At 43.4% G+C, this 23,218-nt stretch overlaps 1 protein-coding gene across 1 annotated transcript in view; it reads left to right on the plus strand.

The window, feature by feature from the left end:
- Positions 1-546: 546 nt before the first annotated feature.
- ATP1A3 (ATPase Na+/K+ transporting subunit alpha 3) overlaps positions 547-23,218 on the plus strand; it is a 121,184-nt gene continuing 98,512 nt past the window's right edge. The window contains exon 1 of the mRNA XM_033963546.1: positions 547-764. Within this exon, the coding sequence (XP_033819437.1) occupies positions 759-764 (6 nt within the window). The 5' untranslated portion in view covers positions 547-758. The remainder of the gene's footprint in view (positions 765-23,218) is intronic.

Genomic DNA, 23,218 nt, shown 5'->3' on the forward strand with positions numbered 1-23,218 from the left:
AATATATTTGTGTGTGACCATGTAAAATCTGTGAGCGACACTCTTAGAATGTATGAGGAATTGCTCACATGCTCAGCTTAGTGCTTGTGGGTACTTTGGGAAATACATGAAATCATGTTTGTTTAAAAGGAATCCCCATCCTAAAACCCTAGTCCTCACAGTTTTCCCAAGTTTCTTCTCTGCTCCACAGAAAGACAATTTCAGTGATTTAGGGTGGGGTATTCCTGGTGTGTGAAATGAAGGTGAGGTTAGCTGGAGGGGGAGTCGTCTAAAGAAATACCAGGCCATGCATGCCACACATCACCCCTCACACCTTCCCCCCACCATGCCAGCCACCTTGAAGAAGGTGAACTCTGCAGTAAAAGGGGTGTGGCCCAGGAAAGGATGGGGTTTGTTTTAGCCTCCTGATTGGCTCTCAGCTTCCTGATAGGCGGAGCTGAAGGGGGCTGCAGCAGATCCCACTTGCGTCGGGAATGAGGAGCTGAGAGTGGGGTTTGGTCTTTTGCTGACCGAGGCTGGGAAAAAACAGAGCCAAGTCCAAGCAGAAACCATCAAGGATTCCATCCTAGCACACCTCCTCTCCTTTTTTTTGTTTTTTAGTTCTCGTTCTCTCTTTTGTCACAACTGGTTCTTCTGCTTCTCCTAGCTGTTTTATTGTATTTGTAAATTTAAGCATTTGCATTTATTATTATTTTTTTTTTCTATTTTGGCTCCGCGAAGATTTTCCGTTCATCTTAAGCTGTTGTACCGGAGTCAAGATGGGGGTATGTACTTGCACAAAATAACGGGGGAAACGGGCGTTTTAAAAGGGCAGACTAGCTGCGCGTATGTGTGAAATAAGAAGGATAAAAGCAGTCTATTTTCTGTTTGCAATACAAACCCAAACCCACAAATTGAAGTTTGAAATGTCTCCCGTTCTGTGCCTTGGAGAGATCGTCAGACATTAAATAATCGTACAGGAAAATCATAAGGAAATAATCTTTAGTCGTCAGGGTCTTTAATTGGCAATGGAAAACATTCACAAGAAATGGCATTTTATAATGCTTTGCGACCAAAAAAAAAAAACCCCGGAGCATTCCATGTAAAAACAACAGGTAAAACATAAATCGTGTTATTTCGTATCAAGGCAGAGAATGAGTGTGTGCGTGAGAGAGAAATGTGGAAAATATTCGTCTGCTCTTTGTGAAATGCAGATTCGGGGAATTTGGTGATTCAGTGGCTGTTTTTAGGGGGGGGGGGTGGGATGAACAGAATGAGCTCATGAAACAAGGAATTTATAGGGGGTGGGGGATGGGGTGGTCGCTATTTCCTTTGCGGGTTGAGGGCATTCTGTATGTTCGAATAGGGAGGAAAGGAGAAAGCGAGAGAAATGGGTGGGGGGGGGGAAGAGAGAGGAGCGTGGACTGGAAAAAAGAGGACGTCTGCGTAATGAGGCAGAATGAAAGAGGAAAGGCGAGAAACAAAATGAGAAAGGAGATGCAGAAGAGCTTGCAACGGGGAGGGGGGGGGGAGGAAAGGAATGATAGAAATAAAGGAGAGAAAGGGGGCAGGAAGTAAAGACAAAAATGGAGACAGATGAAAGAGGAAGACAGAAGACATGGAGAAAGATAAAGGACTGGAAAGAGACAAGAGGGATGAAGAGAAAAAGGGATATATGGAGAGATGAAGGGTAGAGAGAGGCAGATGGAAAGAAAGATAACCTCAGCAGAAACCCTGGATTCTGGTGGTGAGGAGGGGAGGGGGTGAGGGACAGATGAGGGAATCCAGGAGTGGTATTCCTTGCTCTTGATGTCACTGCAGCAGTAATGAGGAGAGAACAGGAAGATGTGGAGGAGAGAGAGGGGAGACACAGAATTAATTGCCTCTTCTGTGGACTGGAGGTCTGGCCGCTCAGTCATTGACATTCTATGGCAGTTGCTCTCTGAAGGTGCCCTGAGAACAGCAGTGAGGCACTGTGGGAATGAACAGGGGACAGGAATCATCTTGCCTGTGTAATCTCCCTCCATCGCAGGGAAAGATGCTTCAGCCCACTTGCTTTTGGAACTTAAGGGAGGGGGCAGGGAGGGGAAAGGATTGGTATCCCAGTAGGAATAGGGGATCCCTCGATCTCTGATATGAACATTTTCATTTTACGTTTTTTTGGAGACCCAACTCTACTGTCTGCAATCTGTGGCTAGTGCAGCATTTTGATGTAGAAATCGGTCTGCCATGCAGCTGGAATTGTGCGATTTCCATAAATCCAGATAGTTTGGGGGGGGGGGGTGTGCAAGGCAATCCCATTTGCCTCCTCCCAAATACAATATTTTAAACCTTTCTATAACACCAGGATTCCAGATGCCTTTTTCCCTGCCCCTTCCCAACATCCAGATTCATTCAATCCCCTGCACTCTTTATTCCCTCACCTAACATCTGTCCCCCCCCAGTACCCTGCACCCTGCCTACGCCCACCAAGTGCTTAGCCCCCATCCATTCTTTATCACCTTCCACACATCTGTCCAATACTCAATCCTCATCTAGTGCTATTCATTAAAACCCCATTCTCAATCAAATCCTCTGTAGTCTTTACATATAATGGCAGGATGCGGTGCTTACTGACACAATTATGTACCACATTTCCCCATAACTATATGTGAACTTTGAACCGCATATATAGCCACTGAAGTAATAAGGGATGCTCCTTTATTTATACATACAAATTATTACCAAGATACTGTCTCTATTTAAAGACGCCTATCAAAATTCCATTTGAGAACCTAAAATAAGGAAAAATGAAAAAAAAAACCAATAAATGGAGAATTGCTTTTAAGCAGCGACATCCCCCTTCCCGTTTTATCCCTCTCCTCTCTCCTTCCTTTTATTTTTATTTTATACAATGTAATTAAAATCCTCCCTTCCCTCTCTCTCTTCTTGTTCTCCCGCCCGTCCAAATTACGTCCTTGTCTTGGCCACATTCCCCCTACTCTTATTTTAATTTTTATTCTTTTTCAGTAATTTTAAATATTTTCTTTTTTTTTTCTTTATTATTCCTATTATTGTAATCCGACCAGATACCTGTGATGGCCGGTTTATCAAGCTATGAATAAACATGAAACATGAAATGAGAAATTATGGGCTCCTTTTACAAAGATGCACTAGCGTTTTTAGCGCACGCTATAGCGCACGCTACCCGAAAAACTACTGCCTGCTCAAGAGCAGGCGGTAGCGGCTAGCGCGCGCTATTCCACTCGTTAAGACCCTAACGCACCTTTGTAAATGGAGCCCTATATCTTTACTTACAAACATCCCTACCAAGGTTTCATTCAGACTCCATTCAGTCCTCCTCTCACAAGATACCCTCTACATGACATTCATCCAATCCCTATCACCAGCTGACACCTAGCCACCATCCAAATCCTTTTACTCTTCCCGTCCCCTTAAATTTTCAGCCTGCATCATACTTTGCACCCTTCTCGTCTCCAGATGATGTTCAACCACCATCCTGTCCCCTGCATTATTTCATTCCTTACCTGATAGTCAGCACTTGTATAGTCCCTTTTGCTATTATTACCTTTACTTGGCATCTCTCTTCTAAAATAAATCCTGCACTGACCCATCCCTCGCTCAAAAGCCATCCCACATTTAATCCACTATCTGGGGCATCTTCAAAACATTAAGATATTTTTTTTTAAAAAGGCATAAATTAGCACTTGGATGTTTTTCTTGCCAAAATGTCTGAGTGGCGATTCTCAAGGCCAACTTTCTGGACATCTTGCTAGACTTTTTAGCCGCTGTATGTCCAAAGTTTGAAGGGGAGTGCGTGTGTGTGTGTTGAAGGCATGTTGTGGGTGGGTTCTGTGCGTGCTTAGAACTTGGACGTCATAGGGATAATAGAACCTTTCCTAAGTCATCCTGGACGGAACTTAGACATCCAGAGCTAGACCTGTCTAAGAGCCAAAAAGGTACACAAACTGAACATATGACCTATGAAAAAATTCAGTAATGACCTTCCACATTCCCCCAGTGGTCACTGACCCCTTTCCATCGCACAAAGATTTGAATGAAACAGTACAGTACAAATAGTATCTGTCTCTAGAACAGCAGCACCTGGTATGGGAAAGCCTAATAGAGCAGCACACAGATGTGTTAAGTAGCCTGGTGGGTGTGCTAGTGAACCATAGAGAGGAGGACCTAAGCCAATAAGCTAGTTTAAGCACTATATTTATGGTAGGCCACTACATTTATGGTGAGGCCATCAAAACCCTATTATACTGCCATGTAGGTGCCATCCGCAGCCATAAGGTCTATTGGGTAGACAGATGACAGTTTTGAAAATGGCTATTTCTCTGCCCCCGACTTTCGATACCTTGCAGGAAATATTCAAAGTCCAACTTAGACGTCCTTTCAAAAATTCCCCGCGACAGTATTTTTATCCTCTGATACTTAGAAACCATTTAATCCTCTGCATCTTTTGTATTCTCACCTGTCATTCATCCCTCATCCAGTCCCATACTTCATTTTACCCCTGCTAACAACTAGCCCATATCTAATCCTTTGTGGTCTTTCTACCCCACCTAACATCCAGTCCCCACTTAATGCCTTTTATGCTCCATCAAACACCCAGCTCCCATTTAAACTGATTACACCCTAGTTGCTCTGTGACACATAATGTGATCTAATCATCCGAACATCTCTTACCCCACCTGATATCCAGCATTCATCAAGCCCCTGCATCTTTATATAACACTCAAATGCTATCTAGTCCCCTGAATTATCTATTCTTCTTCTGACTCTGAACACCCTGTAGCCCTGTGCACCCTCCTGACCCCTGTTCTGTCCTTTATACCATTCCTTCTTTCTTCCTAATACCAACCCCCACATGATGCAATACATTCTTACTACCTTCAGTTTTGAAGTGAAGTCTGTGGTGGAAAAGGTAGAAGGGACGGAATAATGTCTGGCTATCAAATACTGTTCTATTAAGGAGGAACCGCAGCCAGCCAGGTTTTCAAAATGAGTATAAATATAATAAATTTGCATGCAATGGAGGAAATGCATACAAATTTATTTCATAAATATTCATTGTGGATATCCTGGAAACTTGACTGGCTCACAGTCCCCCAGTACAGGTTTGGGAACCAGGCACTCTCCAATCCCAACACCTTTTCCATTCCTACCTGACATTTCAACCTTATTTTGTCTCATGCACTTTTCTATCACCCAACCACCATCCAAATCCATACACTGTTTACTAGCCAACCCAAGTCCTATCTCTTGTGTCTTTCTTACTTCTGTCACCCAGCCCCTACATATTCCCATGCATCCTCTTTGCACCCTGCCAGACATAATCTAATTCAATCATCTGAACCCTTCACACTCTTCTAGACACATATCCCCATTCAGTCCTAATCAGCTTTTCAGTCCCTTGCATCCTATCTTATTTGTATTTTTAACCTTCCACTTGATCCCCATCTAGTTATCTCTTATTTTTTTCTTGATATAGTTTCTATCCAAATAACATCTAGTCTGCTGCAGCTATTCTAGTGTCATCTGATTTCCATAGCTGATTCAAACCCATGAAGTCTTCCCATCTCCATTTGACACTCAGCACTATTCCACATTCAATTCCATTACTACTCTCATGATTCCTCTGGCCTAATTCTCAAAAAATTTCAATCACTGTTACTAATGAAAACAAAAACTGTGGATACAGATGTTCTGGAGATAATTTATTAAACACTGACATATAAAACCATGAAAATTCAATTAAAAAAGTACAATGCTAAAAAATATTGTGATAAAAATCAAACCGGACCCTACACGGTCCGTGTTTCGGCAAACACACCTTCCTCAGGGCTCCAATGGTTTGTAAACTCACATATAAAGAATTGGACTGAAAACAGTCTATTGTCTTTAAACATGTGAGCAAAGAACACCGCAGACAAGCTGAAGTAGCAAAAAAAATGCCAGTAGTGGGTTCACCCTATAGAGAACCATATTTCTCAAATATAGTGGAGAAAAAGCCTCAAATGTTTCCCAAAAGCAGCAATCATAATATATTTAAGCTGTTCATTTTCTTATCATAGGCATAAAAAAACTCCACTCCAAAAAAATACCAACATCTCAAAATAGGGACACAGCCCACTACTGTGCACAGGAAAAATCTACAACATTTGCTCTTCTACTTAGTTTAAAGGGTTCCAGTGTCTCAGCATTTCAGTGCTGACTCTTCACATATTCTTAGGGTGTCTGCATCTTAATTTTCAATATTCAGCATTGTCTCATTCTCCATTTTCTGACAAGGATCTTGTTTCGCCAATCTCTGGTTGTATCAGAGAAATTTTTCACAAACAACTTAAGCTTGATATGTATCCAAGACACGCTGCGGGAAAATATGGACTCCACTATAGTTGAGAAATATGGTTCTCTATAGGATGAACCCACTATTGGCTAGTAACATTGACTGAAAATTTTGGTGACAGGTCAAAAGCACGCGATGACAAAGGTGCGCAGACAACTGAGTGCAAGGCGGAAGCGCGCTGAAGAAAAACAGTATTTTAAGGGGCTATAACGGGGGGTGTGGGGGAGAACCCCCCCCCCCTTTACTTAACAGAGATCGCGCCGGCATTGTGGAGGGTTTGGGAGGTTGTAACCCTCCACATTATACTGAAAACTTCACTTTTTCCCTAAAAAAGGGAAAAAGTTAAGTTTCCAGTAAATGAGCGGGGTTACAAACCCCCCACAACAACGGCGCGATCTCTATTAAGTAAAGTGAGGGGGTTCCCCACCAACACCCCCCATTGGAGCCCCTTAAAATACTGTTTTTCTTTGGCGTGCTTCCACCTTGCGCTCAGTTGTCTGCGCTGGGTTGTCATCGCGCCTTTGTTATCGTGCGCTTTTGTCTATGAACCAAAATTTTGGGGAGTTAGATTGTTACTAATTGAAATTTATTTAATCTGGCCTAATGCCATTTCCATGGAACATTACCATCTCCATCTTTTATCTAGAACTATCTAGTTCCTGGCAGATTTCCTATCTTCCATCTGACATTCAGGCCCCTCCAATCCTTTGCCATATTCCTTTCTAGCTTCCAATACACTTGACTTATATACTCATCTAATGCCATGCATCCTTCCAGTCTCTATTTGACACCCACTACCATCGAATCCACTATTTGCTTCCTATTCTGATCTGACACCAAGTCCCATAGAGCCTTCTTATCCCTGCTTGAAATTTCATGTAGTCTCCTTTATTTTTCCAAGCTATTTAACTGTCAGTTTTTATTCATGCATCCTTCCAACTTCCCAGCTGACACCCACTCTTAATTAACTTGTTTGACTCTGAATCCTTGTTCTTCCCAGTTATGACCCAGCTCCATCCAGTCCTGTAACCCTTTGTGATCTCCATATGATCTTCAGGGATCTCAAAGTCCCTCCTTGAGGGCCGCAATCCAGTCAGGTTTTCAGGATTTCCCCAATGAATATGCATTGAAAGTAGTGCATGCACATAGATCTCATGCATATTCATTGAGGAAATCCTGAAAACCCGACTGGATTGCGGCCTTTAAGGAGGGACTTTGAGACCCCTGTGTGCTTTTGTTTCAACCCATTCATCCTTCCCATATTCTACCTGATACTCGAACCATTTCCATTTCCATCCTTCTTACCCCTTCTATGTTTAGCACCTAAGCCCTATTTATTCCCCTACAGCAGGGGTAGGGAACTCCGGTCCTCGAGAGCCGTATTCCAGTCAGGTTTTCAGGATTTCCCCAATGAATATGCATTGAAAGCAGTGCATGCAAATAGATCTCATGCATATTCATTGAGGAAATCCTGAAAACCCGACTGGAATACGGCTCTCGAGGACCGAGGTTCCCTATCCCTGCCCTACAGTCTTCATTCACTCATCCCATCCCAATTTGACACCCCACACAATTCAGTCTTATTTCTATTTCCATAATATGGCCAGTCCACATTTTATTTCTGGTACCTGTCCCATTCTATCTACACAAGCCTCTCTCCAGTTCCTTGCAACCACCCATCCCCATCTCCATCTCCATCTGACACCAGTCCACATCAAGTTTGCTACACAATTTCATTACTCCAATAACCAGCTCTGCCCCTCTTTCTAGGACTTTTAGGTCCATTGATATATTCTGAGAAGGTTTTTATCATATGTTGGTTGCACTGGTCTTGGATGAATTTCTGATAGTGACTCATTGACTGGGTGGAATCAGTCCAGAGAAAAGCTCGCAAAATGGTGTTGGATCCACTCCAAGAGTTGTCTGTAGTCTCTCTCCAGTGACACCCAGTCACTGAGTGTTACTTTCTGCAATTTCCTGTGACAAGAGGTGGTCCAATCCACCCAGACATAGGTTCCAAAGTTATCCTAGGCCTGAAAAAGTGTTAACTGAAATGCTGGGCTGCTGATGTTGGCAAGAAAACTCTGCTTAGGTTCATGAGATTAAAGGTTTCTAGAGCATTGTAGGAGTTTGTGTGGGATCCATTAGCTCTTGTCCCAGAACAGACTGATGAGAAACTTCCTTTGATTTTCAGCAAATCTCAAGCTCTGTTGCTGTAATTTCTTTTTAAGGAAACTGCATTGTGGGGTTGTTTAGAAGTTCAAGAGCATAGCTATTCTGTGGGGAGTTTGGAGTATCCTGTGGTATGTCCAACTGTGGCTGGAGCTATAGGATAAGAAAGAATCATTTGCCTGTATCTTGAAATGGTCCTGTTGCAGTAGAAGGGATTAAGTAATAAGATTTCCAGTGTTTGAAACTTGATATCAAATGCAAGCTGGTGGGCAGCAATTGTAACTTTCCACTGGTAGTCTGGGGAGAAGGAGAAGAGACAAAGAAGGAGAAAGAACAATGGTGAAGGAACACTGAGAGATGCACAGAGAGAGATTTGGAGATGCAGAGAAATGAGAGAGTGAAGAGGGAAGAAGACTTTGAAGAATTTATTTATATAATTATATAGATCTATCTTTCAAATTCTTCTCCCTCTCTGCCACTTTCCTCCATCTCTTCTCACTATCTTTTTTCTTTTTGTCTGTGTGTTTTAGGATATAGAAGAAAGGCATATTGGCACAGAAAGAAAAGCAAACGAGAAGGGGGGGGGGGAGAGAGAGAGAGTTGTAGCAGATAATGGAGAGGGAAAGAGTGGAATGAAGGAGAAAAGAGGAGGCACCTGGTGGGAGGCTGTAGGGGAAAGATCAATCAGATCGTGTTTGTTGGTTCTGGATTTATCTTTCTTCATTTTGGCTGGAGGGGCTACTGCTAGTTCATCAAGAAATTCTTCCCTGGTTCAGGCCCACTGACCAGACATAGCATGGTGCCAGGAGACTGGATTGGAGAAAGACCTCTAGCATGTTTGCAGTAGATGGCAAAAACTCTACCCAAATCTTGCAGTGTTGAAGACCAGTTGAAAGGGAGGCAGCCTTCGTTGTGCTAGGAGATGGCTAAGCATGGGCCAGAAAAGAGAAAGATAGAGGATATAGAAACCATGAAAAGAAGATTAGAAAAGAAGCAGGAAGAAAATATAGCAAAGTAGCAGAGAAAGGAAGAGGAACATAGAAACAATAGGACAAGAAAGGACATGGGTTTTAGGAGAAGTGAAAGGAGAAAGGGATATGGAGAATGGGTCACAGAGAGAGAAGAAGATGGAAAATAAGGAAGGTGATATTGGAAGAGAAGGTTGTGGTGGGAGGGAAGGAGGGAGGGGTGGTGAGTGTGAGACAGCTAACAAGTGAGTGCCAGACACACACATGCGCTCACTCCTTATCAATTACTACAGTGTTCAGCCCTTTGTCCCAGCTGTCTCATGCATACACAATTGCTTAATTTAATCTTTCTGTCATCTACCATCTATCACTCTCTGTTATGAGTAGCCTCATAATGTCTTTCCCCAGGAATCTTATGGTGCTTTTCCAAGATTGTATTCTCTTTTGGTCTTTTCTTAGAACTGGGCATCTTAGGTTACTAGGATTAAAAAATAACATGAAGGCTTTTTGTTGATTGGTACATGTATGAATAAGAAATCTAAGTCTGTAATTCCTTTGTGCTCAAACAGTGAGGCAGCTTTGAAAAGAATGCTGAATTTATGGAGTACAGTAGGGCTCTGATTATCCGAATGCTGATTATCTGGATGTTCAATTATCTGGATTGCTTTGGGGGTCTCAGTTTATATTCGGGTTCCCACCTGAAGTCCCATTTCTACCACCCTCCCTCCCACTAGTGTTCTTTCAACGCTGCTGACATCAGCCCACCCCCTCAAACTAAGAGACTTTACCCCACTGTCAGCATGCCCCCCCCCCCCAAGAAAAGACAGTGCTTCCCTTCCCCATACAGACATCACCAACCCCCCACTGGAAGTCTCAGCAGTCATTTTCATCGCTGAAAGAGCATGGGCAGAAGCGAGTGGGAATCACTTCTGCCCCAACGTGCCGCTTGACCACCAGGGAAACAAGGTATGCCTGGAGTCCTTCCTCTGGGTTCAGGAGCAGGTTGGTAATATCTGTTCGGGGAGGGAGGAAAAATGCTGCCTGGGGAAGGGTGTGCTGATGATATTTTTTCACATTTATTATTAAAAACAACAAAAAAAATAATGAGTGCCCAGTCATCTGGATTTTCCATTATCTGGACTTCTCTCTGCCAAGGTTAGTCCAGAATAGGTGTCCTACTGTATTTATAAAATAAAGGAACAGGGGAGCCAAGTTCAATTTCTCAGGCACTCTTAATCGATCCAAGAGAGGGAGGCAGCAGTAGTGGGTCCAGACATGGTCATCCTGTCCTTGGACTGCCCTCTCAGCAAAATGTTGAATCTATTCTTCGAAAAGTAAAATCCTTTTTAACCTTCCCACCTCAATCAATCTTTGGGAATTTCAGTCACAGCACAGGGTGTGGATTAAGGCAGAGTGACTGGGGCATTAACCCAGATGCTGGATTTCCATAGGCAACATCTGTTCTTTGTGAATAGGAGAGACACTGTATTATTGTTGTACTCAGACAACTAGACTGCCTGATTTGTGGCTATTTGTTTTATGGAAAGATTAGTCCCAAACATCTACTCTGGAAGGAACTCAGGGTGAGTTATACCACAGAGAATCTTCCTTTGGAAGTCTTTGAACATGCCCAGTTACTGCAAATGGGCTTATCTGTAACCATTTTCAAAGATTCAGAGTATCTTCTACTCTCCTCTTGTGACTTATATCCATTCGTGCAGTGACCACAGTGGCATCTGACATTCTATGGTACCGCAGCACTGGCCCTCTGCCAGCTGAAACATTCTCTCTCTCAATCCCCATCTTCCTGCCTCCCTCCATCTTCCTCCGCAGCACTGCAGAGGGAGAAAGCGAGGACAGGTAGACATGCAGCAAGGTCAGAGTAGGATTAGCACTGCTGACAACTGAGCTTCCCCTAGAGAGAACTGAAGAGGTGAGAGTTATAATCGGGAGGGCAGGAGACAGATAGAGAAAGAAGAAAAGGAAATGAAATGTATGAGATAAAAAGATAACAGAGAAATAAACAGGAATTACAGGACTCTCGATTCACTGGAGTAAAGGCACAATTGGCTTAACCTTTCCATGGAGCCAGTGGTCAGCCTAGAGTTACTGTATGGGAAGAAGGCTTTATTTTTCCCTTTAGTTTTTGACATCTTCGAGAATGACAAGCTGGGACTTGTAGTGCTGCCCTCACATGAAGAAGGGCCATTCACTTTAGGCAGTAAGAAATCATTTGAAAGGGAATGCCCAACATGACTTACCTTTCCTTATAACTTGAGGTCAGGAGTGTGCTGTGGGGTTAAACCAGATGGACTTTGTGAACTTGGTGTCATCTGCTGACTCCATGTGCCTTGAATGGGCCTATGGGGGAATCACTGAAGCAGGACCTTTTTTTTAGGTTAATGCAAACAATGATGCTGCACCAGGCCTCACATCTGAAGGGGGTGCTTTCATGGTTGCACCCTAAAGAATGTTACTGACAGGAAAAATAGTTAATTGTTAATGGTCAGAATGGCTGACTTGCATTCAGGATTGGGGGTCAGGCAAAAAAACGGTTAGAGGAGTAGGCTAGCGGGAGGAGTGCTACTGCGTGGCGAAGGGGAAAAGGACCGGATGGAAGAGAAGAGGGAGTGGGGATTTGCATAGTGAAGCAAAATGGGGGAAAGAGTGGTAGAAAGAGAATGTTGAAAGAAGAGTGGTGAATGTAGAAGAAGGGGAAAATGATGAAAAGGGGGGTGAGAATAGTAATGAAGAGGAAGCTGGAGAAAGACGTGAAAAGAGAGAAAAATAAGGGGATGGGGAGAGAGTAAAGCGGAGTAGGAGCACAGGAAGAGATTAGGCAAGAGAAGGGGAAGGAATAAAGAGAATGTGAGAAGAGCAAAGGGTAGAAGAGAGACTTCAGACAACTCTTGAACCAGCACCATTTTGCTAGCTTTTCCACCACTCAGAAGGCTGTCTGGAACAATTTCTGCAAAAACATTGTGTACTTTGCTAGAAGAGGGAAAAGCAGCAGATGACGCCCAAATATGACTTTCTGGGATAAGGAAACAAGAAGGCAGCCAGTCCACTAGATCCACTGTGTAGCAAAACAAAGAAGCAGACCAAACAAGGTCCAAATAAAAGGTCTTTATTAAAAATACTCCCAGGATCACAGAAATGTGCCCGACGTTGGCTGCGTTTCACCTATAAGGCTGTGTCGGGGGCAAACCAGCTGGTGAAATGCACGCTAAAAACTCATTTGTACTTACAGCTTTGGTGTTTTTAGCGTGCATTTCGCCAGCTGGTTTGCCCCTGATATAGCCATATAGGTGAAATGCAGCACATTTCTGTGCTCCTGGGTCCATTTTTAATAAAGACCGTTCATTTGCATCTTGTTTGGTCTACTTCTATGTTTTGTCAAACGTGACTTGCTGCTGCTTTATCTCTGGAGCAGGTTGAAGAAGAAGCTGATGCCCCCAGAAGAATCTCACTTGTGACCTGGATCCCCCAGAAGAGGACAGAAGGGGAAAAAAATGATTTATAGAAAGCAGGGACATTTTCTTATAAATAAAAGAGAGAGTCCGGCTGACATTCAGCCATCGACGGACAACATTTTTTTTCCAACACCGATGCTAAAACTGGAAATTCAATGCTGGGTTCTGTGTGGGTATTGAATTTCCAGTTTTTTTTAAAAGCTGGCTAGCACATACTCGGTTAAGTCAATATTCATACTTAACTAGTTATGGGCTAGTGCATAATGACAGGACCACTATTTATGTAATCCTATTCATGCGCTAAACATGACTGGTTAACTCTAATGGGAGCTAACTGGACCCCATCCCTGGAATGCCCCTAATATAACCAGCTTCCACTTCAGCATTAACCGGTCCATTTCAGTGCCACTAACCAGTTAAATGCCGCTGAAAATGATGGGATAGCTGCATTCAACAAGTTAACTGATCGGAGGCTGTTCCAGGCTGGTTAACTTATATTGAATCTCAGTCAGAGTGTATTTAATTGAAGTATTTTCAATTTATTGATGTAATTATTGTAATTTATGAATATTTCTTTACTTTGTAAACCATCTCATGCTGCAGCTTGGTTTAAAGGAGACATAATATAACATAACACAGAAGGAGAAGGTAGAGAGAGAAGGAAGGGGACAGAATCGGTGAGGGAAAAGATTTGGAGAGGAGAGATAAAGGAAGATTTGAGAAAGGAGAAATAAAGGGTTGCCAGCTCTCAGTAAATTTACTGACAGTCATTTGAAAAATAAAAAAAGAACAAAGAATGACGTTTGTAGAACAATTTCATGTCAATTAAAGCAGCCTGAGTGGGCGGGCTCAGGCTCTGCAAGGTGGCACAACTTAAGAGTCAAGCTGCCCAATATTCAGTGATATTTAGCCAGCCGGGAACAGTTCCTGGCCAGCTAAATAGCGCTGAGCTACTAACTGCCAATATTCAGTGGGAGACAGCCAGCTATTTTCAGCTGAATATCCCAGTTACCGGCTATGTTGTACGACATAGCCAAGCAATGCCAATATTCATTGGCTGACTGGCTACGTCTAGTGGCCAGACAGACCTGCCTAAATAATAGGTCTATCTTTGGCTGCTATGACTTAGCTGTCCAGCCGATGAATGTGGGCTTGATCAGCTGTGCCCATGGCACCTGAATTTAAACTGGAAATTCAAGCCAGTGGCTGAATATGGCCCTAACGTTCAATTTCTGGGATCACCCCAACTGTGAGAGCTGGCCAGGCTGCCTCCTGTGCTATGGATATTGGCCCCAATAACTACATATTACTGCATAAAGGGGTGAATCTCGTATAGTAAATTCAGCTGTCCATAAAAAGGCAGTGATAAAACATTTTTTTTTCATGAAAACATAGACTAATAATAAAGGTCCTTTTTTACTAAGCCGTGGTAGAGGTTTCTACATGGCCCCGAGGCACTAAATGTTCCGACGCTGCTCTGACACTCATAGGATTCCTATGAGCATCAGAGCAGCGTCAGAACATTTAGCACCCTGGGCCATGGTAGAAACCTCTACCATGGCTTAGTAAAAGTGGACCAAATGCACTAGCAGCTCTGGTGAAGCGATATAAAAAGTGGATGGGGTAGTGGAAGGATGAGAAGTGAGAGAGGCTGATATATAGAAATGGAGAACAAGAACAAAATGGACACGAAAGAAATTCAAAATGGAGGAATGAGGCATGGAGAAAGTGAGGAAGCAAAGCCTGGAGCAAAACAGGAAAAGCAAATAACAACCCCCCCTCCCCACACACACACACACACACAATATAATTATATAAAAAGAAGTCAAGAAGCCGAGGAGATAATGACATAGAAATAAATGCAAGATGAGAAATGAACTGAAACTAAAAGAACATCAAATAGAAGAATACAATAAACTGATTCCAGAACTAGGAAGAAGAGAGGAGCTGAAGAGACCCAAAGGCTAGAGCACAGTTAGGTTATTGTTTATTGGAAATGTATTAATTACAGTATAAAACGGGGGGTTCGCAGGCCAAACCAATTCAGTCAAGTTTTCAGGATACCCACAATGCATATGCATGAGGTAAATTTGAATGCGCTGCCTCAATTATATGTAAATCTATCTCATGCATATGCATTGTGGGCAAACTGAAAACCTGACTGGCATGGTGTGTCCCGAGACTGGGTTGAGAACCTCTGGTATAAAGAGAAAGAACAGAAGATTAACAATGTGCAGTTGCAGGGAGATGAAATGTTTAATTCTTGTATCCCAGTGTGTCCTGAATGAGGTACATGAGAAGGGCCAAATGAAGATGCCAATTTAGGTAATGAGACAGATAGTGAAACCAACATAATCGAGGATCCCCTCTCTTCATTCTGTATATGTATAGGGTCAGGTATATAAAGAATATCAGTCATGCATTGTATGTATCCATTTGTTACATTTGCATTTTGTCCAGTCACTGAGATGCTGTAAGTAAGGTACATAATTAAAACAATGAAATCTGAGGATACCAGAAATTATTAGAAATACATACTCCAACCTGTTGATCACGCCGGTGTCGGCTCTTCCTCTGACTTCACTTCCTGGCCTGCGCCATGAAGTGATATCAGAGGAAGAGTCGACGCTGGTGTGAGCAGCAGGTTGAGGTTGCTGCTCGCACTGGGAACGTTCATGAGGTACCAGGGGAAGGGAAGGGGTGTGCGTGCATGGCAGGAGGAGGCAGGGAAGGAGTGGATGGGGGTCGGAGACGGAAAAGAGGGTAGGGAGGGGCACCTCTCATCCTTGCTATGCCATTGGGTCTACAGAATTCAGAGTGGTATAGAATGACTAAAAGTGAATTGATTTTTTACTCTTTCAAAAAGTACAAAGAGTAGGGGATACTCAAGTTACATGGAAATAATTTTAAACCAGGGATCTCAAAGTCTCCTTGAGGGCCGCAATCCAGTCGGGTTTTCAGGATTTTCCCCAATGAATATGCATTGAAAGCAGTGCATGCACATAGATTTCATGCATATTCATTGGGGAAATCCTGAAAACCCGACTGGATTGCAGCCCTCAAGGAGGGACTTTGAGACCCCTGCTTGTAAACAAACAGAAGGAGATACTTTTTCACTCAACAAATAGTTAAGCTGCAGAACTCATTGTGAGAGGATATTGTAACAGTGGTTAATGTAGCTGGGTTTAAAAAAAAGGATTGTACAAGTTCCTGGAGGAAAAGTCCATAGTCTGTTATTGAGAAAGACATGGGGGAAGCCACTGCTTGCCCTAGGATCAGTAACATGGAATGTTGCTATTATTTGGATTACTGTAACCTGGATTGGCCACTGTTGGAAGCAAGATACTGGGCTCGATGGACCATTGGTCTGATCCAGTATGACTATTCTTATGTTCTTAAGAGACTTCAGTTTTGTTCATGATCCCATGATAGTGAAAATTTAATCAGGTGCTGGCTAGATCCAAAGGGATGCTTGACTGCATTGGGAGAATCTAATCTAATCTAGTCTTCACTTTATATATCAGGTCATCTCCCAGCAGAGCTCGACTCGGTTTACAAGCAATTAAAGACCAGAAACCCCCCCCCCCCCAACAACCCCCAAACAAGAGCATAAGAGAAAATAAGTATTGTAGAGCAATCAATTTGTTGAATCTTTAGGTAAACTGTTCAAGTACTGTGTAAATAATAAAGTTTTTAGGACTTTACAAAATTGTTGTAACTGGCCTATCAATCTGACAGCCTGGAAGCCCATTCCACATTTCTACCAGTTTATAAGCGAAAGATTGACTGAGTTTCCCGGCCGATTTAATTCCTTTGAAGGAAGGGAACAATAGTTTATATCTCTGTGTATGCCTCGAATGGCAAGATCTAAGGGTATTCCAGCATAAAGGGACCAAAGGGCCAAATATTCCATGGAGAAGCTTAAAAATGATGCAGGCGCATTTAAACTGGATCCTAAAATGGATTGAGAGCCAATGAAGCTTTCTCAACAGAGGAGAGACATGGTCGTACTTTCTCTTCCCAAAGTTGAGTTTAGCTGCCTTATTCTGTATTAAGAAGCAGCAGAGATAAAAGAAGACGCAAGGGGATTGCGAAGATCTGCAACGTGACATAATCAGGCTCGAGGAATCAGCATCAACATGGCAGATGAGATTCATCGTGGATAAGTGTAAAGTGATGCATGTAGGTAACAAAAATCTCATGCATGAATACAGGATGTTTGGGGCGGTATTTGGAGAGATCTCCCAGGAAAGAGACTTGGGAGTTCTGATCGACAAGTCGATGAAGCTGTCCTCGCAATGTGTGGCGGCGGTGAAAAGGGCAAGCAGAATGCTAGGCATGATAAGGGGATCACGAGCAGATCGGAGAGGGTTATCATGCCACTGTACCAGGCCATGGTGCGCCCTCACCTGGAGTACTGTGTCCAGTACTGGTCGCCGTACATGAAGAAGGACATGGTACTACTTGAAAGGGTCCAGAGAAGAGCGACTAAGATGGTTAAGGGACGGGAAGAGTTGCCATACAGCGAAAGATTAGAGAAACTGGGCCTCTTCTCCCTCGAACAGAGGAGATTGAGAGTGGACGTGATCAAAACATTCAAGGTACTGAAGGGGATAGACTTAGTAGATAAGGACAAGTTGTTCACCCTCTCCAAGGTAGGGAGAACAAGAGGGCACCCTCTAAAATTGAAAGGGATAGATTCCATATGAACATAAGGAAGTTCTTCTTCACCCAGAGAGTGGTGGAAAACTGGAATGCTCTGCCAGAGTCTGTCATAGGGAAAAACACCCTCCAGGAATTCAAGACAAAGTTAGACAAGTTCCTGCTGAGCCAGAATGTAGGCAGATAGGACTAGTCTCAGTTAGGGCGCTGGCTTTTGACCAGAGGGCAACTGCGTGAGCGGAGTGGTGGGCACGATGGACCCTGGGTCTGACCCAGCAGCGGCAATTGTTATGTTCTTATGCAAGTGATAACACCCCTGCATGGGTCCTTGATCAGATCTCACCTAGTATATTGGGCCGGATTCAGTAAATGGTGCTGAGGAAGAATAAGGAAGAAGACCTTCGTGAGACCCCCAGAAGAGATACTTAAGAGAGACATTGTGCTACTGAATTAAAACTTACCCACCTTATGAACAATGCAAAAATCATATCTTTCCCTGTCAGCACAGTACCCAGAATTAGATGCCATTAACATCTGCACTAATGCCAGTTCTATAAAGGTCACTTAGCACTAAGCAATCTTTATAGAATAGCTCTTAGCACAGTTTCCATGCCCAACTGTGGGTGCAAGGACTTATTCCTGCTGAAAGCTGGTTTAAATCCTTGTGCCCAATTGAAAGGCAGTTGGGTGATTAAATACCAGATTTTCCAAACGAAAAATCCGGAACCCTAGACCCGCCCCCCCAGGATTGCCCAGTTCTACCCATCCTCGCCTCACACCCCCACTGCCTGATGCCTCCTGCCCGACAGCGATTTGTTGAAAGCTTTTCAAAATCTGGACAAAGTGCTGGGTTTTGAAAAGCTGTCCGGGGAAATCCGGACGTCTGGTAACCTTATACTTAAATCCTCGTATTCTATAACATTGCACATAATTTCTGCAAACACCCCTGACCCACCCATGCCCAGGGCTACCAGATTTTTGGAAGTAGAAACCTGGATACATGGCCCTGCCCTATTCCGCTCCCAGCCCCACCTTGTTCCGCCTCGAGCCCCACCCCATTATGGCCCTGCACCCACAAAGCCTAGTCTTTCTTCTTACCTCATGTCTGGAGGGTCTCTGAGCAGTGGGGATTGGGAGTTGCACTTGATTGGCCTGATGGTCTTCATCTGTTGTCATATTATATGATAGTAGCAAGAATTTGGTTAGGAGGTTGCAATGCTACTAGTAACCCACCCTTCAGACTTTTCAATCCAGAAGAAAGGGGAAAACTCTTAAGGAGAAAGCAAAGAGGCAGAAAAAGAAACAAACGGCCTATACTATAGCTAAGCTGTTACAGGTTATAACTTCCTAAAAACCAATTAGCCATTGATAGTGGCCAGATACCATCCAAGAATGCTACCTGGACCTTGATGGCACAACAAAAACAACAATAACAATAAAACATGCTAAGAAAGCCCAGCAACAGGGTTACCATATGACTCCAGAAAAAGGAGGATGAATTGAGACATACGGGTTTTACTTCCATGGAAGTAAAACCCGGATGTCTCAATCTGTCTTCCATACTTTCATTGCTTTCAGAGAATGTCTCAATCCATCCTCCTTTTTCTGGAGCCATATGGTAACCCTACCACCCAGTAGTTAACAAATGGAGGCTGAAGTATGGTCTAAAACAGGGGTGTCAAAGTCCCTCCTCGAAGGCTGCAATCCAGTCAGGTTTTCAGGCTTTCCCCAGTGAATATGCATGATATCTATTTGCATGCACTACTTTCATTGTATGCTAATAGATCTCATGCATATTCACTGGGGAAATCCTGAAAACCCGACTGGATTGCGGCCCTCGAGGAGGGACTTTGATACCCCTGGTCTATAAGCAGTGCTTATTGACATAAGATCACTATGTTACCGTGTTTGGGCAACTACCTGCATCAAGAGTTAGTGAACTTTTGCACCTCTGTAACACATAAATTTGAGACCAATTAGCAAAAAAGTTAATAGGAAGACCTTTTACGTCCAATCCTTCTTTAGTCCTTTTGTTTTACTCAGTGGTTCCCAACCCTGTCCTGGGGGACCCTCAGCCAGTCGGGGTTTCAAGATATCCCTAATGAATATGGATAAGAGAGATTTGCATATAATGGAAGTGACCGGTATGCAAATCTCTCTCATGCATATTCATTAGGGATATCTTGAAAACCCGACTGGCTGGGGGGGTCCCCTAGGACAGGGTTGGGAACCACTGTCTTACAGCAACCAAAAGATAAACACAAATGCCTCCACTTGACATTAAGCAACTACATCTGTTCCTGAAATACTTAGGAAACCAACCTATACAATCTTAGACCTCAACAAATGATCTCTAGAACTGTTAATCACTAATTCTGAACTTTGTTTATTCCACTCAATCTGTAACATCTTTAATCATAAACCGCAAAGAACTTCACGGTCCTGCGGTATATAAATTGTTGTTGTTATTATTATTAAGGGGGATTGAATGCTGGATTAATCAGGAGCTCTTGTATAGCCATTGTAATAACCTGATATCATAGCTGAAACATACATATACACATAACAGGGCTGTTTGGCAGGCTACCTAGAGCAGTGTTCTTCAACCACCAGTCCATGGACCAGTGCCGGTCCACAGAAATTTCCTGCCGGTCCACAGAGCCAGCACATGCATCAGGCCCAAAACAGTGTTCTTCAACCGCCGGTCCATGGTGCGATTGATACGGCGTTATCTTCGATCCAGCTCCCTCTTCCTAACTGATTCAGTGCACAAAGCCACGGGCAGTGGCTCCTTCAGACATCCTGCGCCTGAACTGGAAGCCTTCTCTCTGCCATTGCAACGTCAGAGGGAAGGCTTCCAGATGAGGCACGGGACATGCAAGGTGCAATTAGTACTATTATGGGGGCGGGGTCTGGGGTGGAGATTGGGTAGAGATGGGTGGGGTCTGGCCCACGACTTAGCCCAGTGTTCTTCAACCGCCGGTCCACGGACTGATGCCGGTCCACAGAATAATTCTTTTATTTGTGCCGGTCCATAAGTGTAAAAAGGTTGAAACACATTGACCTAGAGCAGTGGTTCCCAACCCTGTCCTGGAGGACCACCAGGCCAATCGGGTTTTCAGGCTAGCCCTAATGAATATGTATGAGAGAGATTTGCATATAATGGAAGTGACAGGCTTGCAAATCTGCTCCATGCATATTCATTAGGGCTAGCCTGAAAACCCGATTGGCCTAGTGGTCCTCCAGGACAGGGTTGGGAACCACTGACCAAGAGAATCTGGGAAACCAGACAATAGGGCAACAATCACACTAGGCCAGGGGTAGGCAATTCCGGTCCTCAAGAGCCAGGTCAGGTTTTCATGATATCCACAATGAATATGTATGAGATGGATGTCCATGCACTGCCTCCTTGAGATGCAAATCTATCTCATGCATATTTTTTGTGGATATCCTGAAAACCTGACCTGGCTCCGGTTCTCGAGGACTGGAATTGCCTACCACTGCACTAGGCTATGATGATAGAACAAGCTACTAGTTAGATTTTATCTGCCAGGCTACAAGTACCATTAAAACTAGAGTCCTAGGGGAAACACAGGTGCTTATGTTGCTGGGCCTGTTTAATAGACTGTAGGGGAATAGAAGAAGTAATGTTTGAGTAATGGCCATATTAGTAATTATATTCAGACCATTACAGAAAAGGAGAGGTGTAAACTAAGTAGAAATTTGTATGCCCTTCTAATCAAGATGATAGAATACGAAGGAGGAAAGCAGTTGTTTTCATGGCTGGCACCTAGAATATATTAACAGTGCAGACAGGAATAACTAGGCAAATTAGAGGGGACTATTGATCTTTTCTGCCATCATCTGGGTTTTGTTGTGTTTGGTTTTTTTTAACTATGTTTCTGTATATGTACAGATGATAATTTCAATAATGCCCCAGGCACCACTTCAGTCACTATATTCCACCAGCCATATAGGCATCTTGGTTTATTTAGGTTGCTACAGGGTTAGTGATTGGTAGATGATAAGTGGACTGTAACAGTATCAGTAATTGGTGCATTGCTACATGAATTTTTTTTGGGAGGGAGGGCAAGGAGGAATGAAACCGTTTAAACCCTATATGTTGCTAATGGCTGCTGTGTTCAGCAATTGGTAGAGCATTACAGTGATTGGTGGAACATTATTTTGTAAATGATCGAGGTTGTGTTGTTGGTGGCTGGTGTGCTATTACATTGTCAGTGATTGGTGAGCTGGCATATTACTAGTTTTTGTTGTTAGGTTGTTACAGTGCTAGTGATTGGTGCCTCTTCCAGCAGTCTTCACACCTACAGCCAACCATATGCGACGTTCAGTTTCTACCACACCGATCATCAATACTGCAAACTAGGGATGTGCAAAATCTTTCCTTTCCCTTTATGCATCTTTTAAGTTATCCTCAGTTTGTTTTCTCTGTTTTAATGTTTAATGTTTTAGTCTATGCTAACATTAACAATTAACAATGTCCTGAGCTGCAAATCCTCCTCCCTCAAGCTCCCAAGCCCCGAAACAGCTACAAACCCCCCTTCCTCCCGCCCTCAAGTACCAGCATAGCAGCAGTCCTGAGCCACAAAGCCCTCCTCTCTTCCTTACCCGAAAAACAGGTAGGAAAGTTTTTTCAAGGCCTATATTTCTGGCATCTGTCTTTGCCGTGAATCACGCCTACATAGGCATTTTACGTTAAGTCCTAATTTGCAGAAACAAAATTCTGTGTTTTGACATTATTTCAGATCATTGATTGAACCATATCCATGTCATTCTCTTCTTAGTTGGGCTGAGAACTTTTAGCACCCCTTCGTAGTCAAAACTGCTAAAACGACCACCATAAGAAGATAGTCACAATAAAAATAGCTAATCAAGCAAATCAAATGTCCAACTCAGCTGGTAAAAACCTTACCAAACTGCCTGCTTTTCACCACTTGATGAAATGGTGCAGTCTTTTGTCAGACGGTCTTCCTTAGGGAGAGAAATGTACAACAGTGAATGGAACAAGAAAAAGCCTATCTTCAAGCTCTTGAGATTTTTCCCTCTTTCTCTGGGGTGGGGGCTATACGCGAGAGGAAGTGATTAAAAGGGGTTGTGGAATGATCTTGGTAAATTGGTGCATATATAAATAGACAGGTGATCTCTTTGAAAAAGGGGGCCTGAACCAGTTAGAGCAGGGGTGTCCAATCTGCGGCCCCGTAATGTATTTTGTGCGGCCCCAGTCGAGGGCGATGCAGTGTTTTTCTCTTCTGCCCCCAGGTGTTTACCGTCTTGCCAACTCCCTCCTCTTTCTTGCTGCAGTGTTTGCACAGCCCCAGAAACATTTTTTTCATCCAATGCGGCCCAGGGAAGTCAAAAGGTTGGACACCCCTGAGTTAGAGCTTTGTAAACTACGATTAAAGTTTGGGATTGGAAGCCAATGCTGGCTCTTCAATTTAGAGGTTATACTTTCTCTTTGTCTAGGACGGTGCCACCAATACCCAAGCTGTAGAATTGTGAACAAATTATAATCTCCAAGTTGTGGTCTGAGGAAGGCCCAGATAGAGTATGAAAGAGGAGCCTAATGGTTTGCTCAGTAGGCGTTG

The sequence above is a fragment of the Geotrypetes seraphini genome, chromosome 11 (assembly GCF_902459505.1).
Source record: "Geotrypetes seraphini chromosome 11, aGeoSer1.1, whole genome shotgun sequence".
Lineage (NCBI taxonomy): Eukaryota > Metazoa > Chordata > Amphibia > Gymnophiona > Dermophiidae > Geotrypetes > Geotrypetes seraphini.